Raw genomic sequence first — 8,658 nt, 5'->3', positions numbered from 1 at the left:
GGAGACGCCAAGGCTTTAGGTTAAGCCAGTCGTTTGGTAACACAGTCCAAGCTAGAACTGTACAAAATAAAACATTAATAATAGTTTACTTTAGTTAGTAAGTTTACTAAATCGAGTTTAGTAAACAGCATTACTAGTCATCTTCGTCTGATTTAATTAAAATGAACGATAAATTAATTTATTACGTACTTGGAGTTAGGGATGCAGATAGCATAAGCAAGGCATTGAAAATGAGCAGAGTAACGTCTCTTTTCTTCCTCGGTATCATCTCTCCCGCGTACGCATAGCATAGGGATGACGGGCACGATAAACTAATGAAAAGAATAAATTTGTAAAAATACTAGAATAGCAATTTTACAAATCGTTTACGTTTGTATAACTTACAAGAAAGATCCGGCTAATTTACATAGTGCAAATGTCAATAATGTTGGCATGAAAGACGCAATGAATCCAAATAAACCAGCAAACATCGTAGACAATAACAGAACTGGTCTTCTGCCTAGATTATCGGCCGCCCTGCCCCATAGCGGAGCAGTCAGAATAACACCTGTAATTTTAAAATAGCAATTATTTTTTCAAGCATAAAAACAATTTTTTTCAACTTTAAAGTTTTATGAGCTACATCGTAAGTTTTATTTAATAAATACATTAATTTACCTATATTTGGTATAGACGCCATAACTCCTCTCAAACTATCAGGTAAGTCTAAATCACAAGCTGCGGAAGGTAGAAGAAAAGAACATCCGATCATTTCTATCAAGGAAGCTGCCAAAATAACTACCATTAACGTGTTGTGGAAATATTGGTACTTTCCAAAGCCTGCAAATAAAAATGTTTCTAAATTTGAATATCTACTTTAACATATTATCTTTTACGTATAAATAGAACTAACCTGCAACTTCTAAACCTTCTTCAAGATCTGTTTCCATTTTCTTTAAATTGTACGTCGAAAGTTCTCTTTTTTCAGCGTCCATCTTTCCCGTCGTATCATATAACGTAACAAGCGCTTAAAATGTTATCGTAAATTCGTTAAATCCTATGAAAATATGAACTGTGTATTAAATATACTTAACAGTATATCTTAATTAATCTGACATAATTAAAAAATAGGATATAAACGTTTCTTTATAATTTTTAGCACTATAATTCTAGGATTCTATTCTAAACTTCCAGATTATCAAGATTGGTTAATTTTAGAATTAATTTTCTGAATTGGACTTAATTAAAGTACCAACATAACCAAAAAAAAATGTTTTAACACGTCGGTGTTTTGTATGACACTTTTCCCGATTTTCTTTAAAATGTACACCAACTGTTCTCCCGTCCACGAAGAACTATCTCGTCGAACTAAAAATATTATATTAAACTGTTTACATGTAATTTGCTTCGAAGATATTGTTTATTTATAACAATAATTATTCGGTTAATTGGTCTTGTGGACATTTATTGACGTTTCATTCTTAACTTTCACTGTTTAACTTTCAGAGATCCTTACACAGAACCAAAAAGTATACAAAACTAATAAAAATAAAAATAGTTATAATAATAATAGTAGCTTTACTAATAATCACAATTGTAAAAAACTATTAATAAACAAATAGTAATTTGTTTTGTTGAAGTTCCAATCCGATTAATTAATTTTCTACCGAATTGCACAAAAAACTCCTGCTTTTACTCATACCGGGGCGTTTGTACTTACAATAATATTTACTACGGAACTACGTACTCTACTACGGAATCCAATATACTTATATCTTACTCCTACTTTCTGCTTTTGTTTTATCTAATTTACATGGTTATTGAACATCGTAACATCTATAAAACAATCTTTCCAACTCAATATTATTCCCTTTCCACAGTATAAGATAGCGGACAAACAAATTATACTCAATAATGGCAGTAAGAGTTCAATTGTTATCGTATGATTTTACTCTGTGACAGAAATATCAACTTGTAAACAATTGGCCGTTTAGATACTGGACTTTCACGATAATAGTGTTAAAAGGACAGAACATTTTGTCCTTCACGACTAGCTCGGACTTCGGCATTGCAGATTACACATAATATGTCCAAAAACGTATTTATAAACACTTATAAACTGTGTTCTGCTAGGGAATTTCCAAGAAACAGTAATAACGTATTCTACTTGTATAGTCGGATGTAGTTACATCATCAATTTTTATACATAAAGAAATATAAGCAGTTGTGTATTTAAACATTTATAAAGGAGGAACACTGCGAAATTAGATTACTCTATTCTTAACTTAGAAAGTGGGCAACTCTTTTTAAAATCAATTTAATAGCAATTTTCAACGTCGTAACTTTGAATTCGAATTTAGCAGGCGCTTTTATAGAGATATAGCGAGGGTTTGCTATAGGAAGTGTTTAGATCCCGACCACTATTAGCATTGATTAACTTCACCGCAATTCGTTTGCAACAATTATCTTACTAATCTTACTTCTTACTAATATTATAAATGCAAAAGTTTAGATGGATGGATGGATGGATGTCTGTTAGCGTTTGTAGCCTAAACGGCTGAACGGATCTTTATGAAATTTGGCACAGATATAGAACATAGTCTGGAAAAACACATAGGCTACTTTTTATCCCGAGAATATTTACGGTTCCCGTGGGATTCATTAATTTAGTTTTTTAATGTTTACTCGATGATTCTGCAACGGTTCAACATATCTTATTGAAATTTGGCACAGACATAAAACAAAGTCTGGAGTACATATGGGATAAGGTTCATCCCCTAGAAATGTCGGTTCCCGAGGGATACGTAGCTTTTTATTATATAAATACTTCGTATGTTTTCTAATACCACGCGGACGGAGTCGCGGGCAACAGCTAGTAATATATAATTCTGACATGTTAAAGTTTCTTCAAACTATTCATGAATTCAAACATGCTCTAGGATAATGACATATCTTTACAATATTTTAACTTAAAGAAATTAATTCATAGGTTATTATATTTATTTTTTATATATTTTTTTTAAATCTGTTTCACTTTTTATAGACGAAACAAATTAAAAAGTTTAAAGTTAATCTTTGACGCACACACGCACTCCACCTTTGACTAAGTAATCGCACAACTGCTGTGCGATTGTCAATTCTTGGCAGCCCATTCAACTGTGTGCACAATTAAAAATCGAATAGTGCGCACAATCATATAATCACATAGTATTCAAGCGACTAAACCGTTGTGCGATACAAAGTCAAAGGTGTGGTCGCGTCTAACAATCGAAATGTGATCTGGTCAATGTAATGTTTCACAAACAGACCGCAGTGTTATATAATTTGTGTGAGAAAGTAATCAATGTTATCAAATGAACAATTAACAGATCTTAACACATAATTATACTATTTATAAACAAAACGTTTGCTTAACATTTATTGTGTAACAAATAGAACGCATCTATTGCAGTATTGTATACTTCTTGTTTAAATATCATTTGCTTCCGCGCTGGGAAACCCGGAGGTATAATATTTGTTTAGATATTGACGTTTACTCTGAGTTTACACTGCGGATACAAGTTTACGAAACAATGTTTTAGTTTTCAAAGAGAGTGTAAGAGGTATATTTTCGATTATGTTTCAATAAGTTCTAAATCTCCCGCGTATAAAAAGTTATAAAGATAGTGTTTTGAACTAAATTTTATAAATAAATCTACGTGATAAGGTATTTGTTATTGCAAGCCGTGTGTGGTTTGTGATAAGATTCATCAGCTACGTTTATAGTTAGCGAAGTATTTTACTTAAATTGTTATTAAAATGTTAATGAACGCAATATCTTGGTATGGGAAGGTCGAACATGTGACGAGTCACATTATTTGGTTGATAGATTGAGAACAATTTCAAAATATAATTTTAAAATTGAAAACAATAACAGAATGAGAGGAAAAAATATTTTATAAGCCACACTAGTTGGAAGTATTGTATTTAGCTATTTACTATACTTTTAAAGTTATGGATATTAGAAAATAACGAAGAGTTTATAGAAACAGAACTATCTACACCCTGTAAAATAGTAATGTAGCTTTGTGAGGGCGAAAGAAACATTGAAATCGGTTCAGTAGTTCAGTAGTTTTTTAACTAACAGTAGCATAGATAGGACAACTAAACATAATTGTCGATACATGACAAAATCATTTTGATACTGCGCAGTAGTCCAATCTTCAAAAAATAGCAGAGGATAATTCGAACACGATGTCAAAGACACGAGATATAGTTGTTTATAATTAAGAAAATACGAATCAAAACATTTCAACGAGCAAAAACAAAAAACTCGTTCAGTAAGAATTACATTTCAATTTTTAGTTTTTCCCGCAAAAACAATGTCTTTGTTTGAGATGTGTAAAGCCTGGAACAATATAGTCGGTACAAATATACGCTATCACGACCCCCCGGCCAGTTCATCCTTGCGTCAACTGACTGTGTCAACACGCAGGCTTCGCAGATATGTGATATCTACATTTATTCGTATATCTATTCTAATATTATAAAGAGGAAAGATTCTTATTTTTGTATGTATTGAAATAACTCAAAAACCACTGCGCCGATTTCAAAAATTCTTACACCATTCAAAGGCGACGTAAGAAACATAGGCTACGTCTTTAATTATTTTTTAATTTAACACGCGAAGTCGCAAGCAACAGCTAGTCACTCATAAATTTATAAATAACTAACCGTTGCTCGCGACTTCGTCCGCGTAAATTTAAAAAACATAGCCTATGGTACTCAAATATGAATTTTTAAAAAAGCTTTCTTAGGGTGAAAGAATTTATAAATCGCCCCAGTAGTTTTTGAGTTATTTCTATATATACAAAAATGAAAATGTTCCCTCTATATATACATCTGTATAGACTAGCTTTTGCCCGCGACACCGTCCGCGTGAATTTTAAAAATAATAAAAAATAAATATAAAAACATAGCCAATGATATTCACATATAAATTGCCTTTCTAACGGTGAAAGAATTTTTAAAATCGACCCAGTAGTTTTTGAGCCCATTACAATCAAACAAAGTTTTCCTCTTTTATATTAACTTAGTATAGATATAAACTAGTGCTTATTTAAGAATATATTCGCGCTAAGATATGAAGTAATGTAAAAAATTGTATACTCCACTGTATCGTAAGACAGGGAAATATCGACTGATAAAGCATTTCAATATTTTCGCAACAAATAACGTAAGATAATTGAAATTAAGTTTTGTTACATTTGAGTTATGAGATCGTAAGAGTTTTAAATTGGCGTAATATTTGTTTTTAAATAAAATTAAGCAGTATTGTGAAATAAATTGGTTTTATTATCATTCCATTGATATTTATGCCTTTATTTTAAATACCTAAACTAACTCGCTTAATATCTGAACAAAATAACCGAAGATCGTACATCGACCGTAAACAAAAGAAAAAAGAACTGAAAGCGAAAGGCACATGAGCATTGGATAAGAGATAAAAAAGTTTAAAAACTCCTTAGTGAGGGACCAAGGAGGTTTTATATGTACAATCGATCACGTTTTTTCTTCGAACGACAGGTCAAAATACCAGCCAGTTAACTGCGCTCGAAGGCCGTGAAAGTGGACCCTTGTTGCAGTGCAGCCACGATATATGTCCCATTCGGCCGTGTGCAGACGTAGTGCAATATTTGTGGTTATTTACAACATTGAATTTATTTTGATTAAACAAAGATAATCTATCTGTCATAATTATCGTACCGGGTAACATTTTTATTACTACAAGAGGTTAGAACACTTTAATATGCATTAAATCATTCAAAGGTAAGTGTTAAAATGCAATCTTATTTGAGTTAGTTTTAAAGACAGATATGTTGAAAGAAAACTTCTTAAATTAGTTGGCGGCAATTTCACTGAAAGAAAATAACTAGTTTTATTAAATAATGCGCTTTTTGATCTTGGAATGTACTTCATAGTTAGAAATGAGTAAATTAGTATTTGAAATAACGTGATACAAAGGTATTAACGAGTATTTATCAGTAAACATTGCCTATTATCTCACTAAGACCTGGCGCACCCCTTTGAGTAAATTATCACAAAACTATTGTGCGATTGTCACTTGTTTCGCAGCCAATTCAACTGTTTAGTTGCACAAGAATTGTGCGATAATTTTGTTATAGGTGTGCGCACGCTCTAATAGAAGCGTGTTCGTTTATAACGGTGAATGTTTTTAACTCATATTTCACGCAAAAACTGCAACAAGTTCTGATGTAACTATACAATCATGTAACTTGCTTAACGAAGCATTATCGACTGTAATAAAATGTTAAGATAAAAAGAATTAACCGTTTATAGTTAGTTGTTTAAAAAAACAGTAGTGTCCCTACAGATGCTCAGTTTTGAAAGTTTTGGCTGAAGAAACGAACTTTTCAATTAAAACTCTCTGTTAGAACTGAGTATACTTAGCGGCAATAATTACCCTTACGTATAAAAGGGGGCTACTCCTAAACGAAGGAAATTTCAGACATCAATATTGGTTTACCTGTTTGCGCTACAGAAGGTCACGATGTGAATAATTTGATCTTAGACTTATTATAAGGAGGCCTAATTTTAGTCCCTTTCCTTTTCCATCTTTTTCTTAGGAGCAAAGGATGGGAAGGAAAAGTGGATTTGACGGTGGAGAAGACGCATAGGACAGGGAAATGTTCTTTTTTATGTGCTTCTCCTTCGTCAATGAAGGGGAGGCAGCGCATCTGCAATTGCGGATGTTTATGGGCAGCAGTCACTTTCCATTTCGGTGGATTCAGGTGGCTCCTTGCTCGTTTGCCACTTTATATTATAAAAAAAAATTACGAATTCGTGAGAAAGTTTTCATTAATTATTAGATCTGTGCAGCGCCCCTACCGGACGTGAATTACACCAAAATCTCATATTTGTCGATATCTTTGGGATAATTTTCTCGCAACTGTCGATATAGTTCCTCTGGTTTAATTTTATTGCGGTTAGTCCGCAAATTAATTCTTGAACTGTAAATAACTGTCCACACATTAAACTTAACAAAGTAATAAATAATCATTATTAATATCAGGTTTAATTAAAACTTAATTGTAATTATTTACTAAAACCTTAGTTAGTTAAGTCTTAACTTAGAAATCTAATTTTATAATAAATTTTCTATGATATTTATTAATAAGTTGGTTTTATAACGCCTGCAAAAGACGTTTCGTTTAAACGGTTAACTGGTTTGAAAATATTTTGTACGCATAGTTAGGGTAACCAATTTTCGAACCATCTTTTGAAAAAAATGCTATCTACCAATACTTTTCTTTTTATGTAATTACTTTGCATTGGAGAAAACAGGGTAGTGAAATGGCAATCTTCGATTGCGACTCGATTTTGTCCCGGAATCCGCAAAATCATAATGTTCATATCAACAGAGCCATGTGTTTTATTTTAATTTTTTCTGGCATTGCCATAATACTAAATATTGTTGTTTTTTAAGTTATAATAAGTACATGTCTACCAGCATGTTCTAGAACATGTCACGCGGCGGATAGAGATGCGGCCGGCTTGGGTTTTTTTACACCTAAACTAACAAATTTATCTTCCACTGATGTACGAATAAACAGCTCTTGCTATTACGTCATGGAACTTTTAAAGAATGATACATTTTTGGAGAAGGTTATAGAAGGGTTACACAAAATTCTTGTATAACAACTGGCAGTTATCCAGCTGAAATGTTGATAGTTTAGTATTTTAAGTGCTGATTTTTTTGACTTTCTGATTATAGTAACACTCCGTGGACTAATTCACGCTTTTTTATAGAGCACAATGGATTTTGTGATCGTGCTCGAAACATGCCTGCCATTGTTTCACCATCCATACCCTTAGTACATTTGTCAAAGTATTTAGAAAGAATAAGAAACTTAAGCCAATATAATACTTCTTTAAGTCTTTTGTTTTTTTCTACTTCGCCGATACGTCAACTTAAACGCGATACTTCTTGTCTCACATTAACCCAGTAAGTTGTGTGTGGAGAGTTACCTCTTCCTTACTTCCAATCCGTACTAAAAAATAATCATCTCCTCTACCTTATCCTACTCCCGTAGGGTCGGCGTTCCGGGTTTTCTGTCCTCCAAATAACTCTATCATCCGTCATCTCAGTCATCACTCCTATTCTTGAACTGAGTTACATAACAATGTAGAATAGTTTATATCGAAATATCGCGAAAATATCGCCTTCTTATGTGTCTCTTCCTCCTTCATATCCACTACTCTTTTCCTCATAAGGAAAGTGTGGGAAAGAAAGGGGGTTATAATTCGGTTTGGGGCATACTCATCAGAAGAAAGGTGGAGTTGCTACTACTTGCCGTGTGTTTTCTGTGTGGTCAAAACGTGGAGGGCCAACCGGCATGTTCGTGCAAGAAATGTTGGCGTCTACTACTGTTAAACTTTGAAAGTACTACTAAAATTAAAACTTGTAACCCACGAAACAATTTCAACAAATGAATACAACAACAGATTGTTTTTTGTTTTTTTCACGTCATGGAAATCTTTTTACAACCTGCGCTCTCGTAATTTTCTACAAATAAAATTATCTTACGTATGATAAAACTAAATATAGATGCTTAATTGTTATTATCTATTTATGTCTGGCGGTCATAAGCGGCTGCTGTTGCATCAATGAAATAATAA

General features: G+C 32.7%; 2 protein-coding genes across 2 annotated transcripts in view; one reads left to right on the top strand and one right to left on the bottom strand.

Annotated features, from left to right (window-relative positions):
- Positions 1 to 380: 380 nt before the first annotated feature.
- On the bottom strand, positions 381 to 1,368 carry LOC106102644 (synaptic vesicle glycoprotein 2A-like). The gene is made up of 4 exons (XM_013282185.1): positions 1,236 to 1,368; positions 893 to 1,036; positions 658 to 819; positions 381 to 547 (listed from the first exon to the last, which is right to left on the bottom strand). The coding sequence occupies exons 2-4, from the start codon at positions 972 to 974 to the stop codon at positions 381 to 383; spliced, it is 411 nt and encodes a 136-aa protein (XP_013137639.1). The 5' UTR covers positions 975 to 1,036; positions 1,236 to 1,368.
- Positions 1,369 to 5,584: 4,216 nt separating this feature from the next.
- The window catches only part of LOC106102643 (synaptic vesicle glycoprotein 2C-like), a 14,278-nt gene continuing 11,204 nt past the window's right edge, over positions 5,585 to 8,658 (top strand). The window contains exon 1 of the mRNA XM_013282184.1: positions 5,585 to 5,787. The gene's annotated coding sequence lies outside the window, so the exon portion shown is untranslated. The remainder of the gene's footprint in view (positions 5,788 to 8,658) is intronic.

This window comes from Papilio polytes, unplaced genomic scaffold (assembly GCF_000836215.1).
Source record: "Papilio polytes unplaced genomic scaffold, Ppol_1.0 DF823912.1, whole genome shotgun sequence".
In the NCBI taxonomy this organism is placed as follows: Eukaryota; Metazoa; Arthropoda; class Insecta; order Lepidoptera; family Papilionidae; genus Papilio; species Papilio polytes.
The sequence above is the reverse complement of the archived record's forward strand: the minus strand, read 5'-3'. Positions and strand labels throughout refer to the sequence as shown.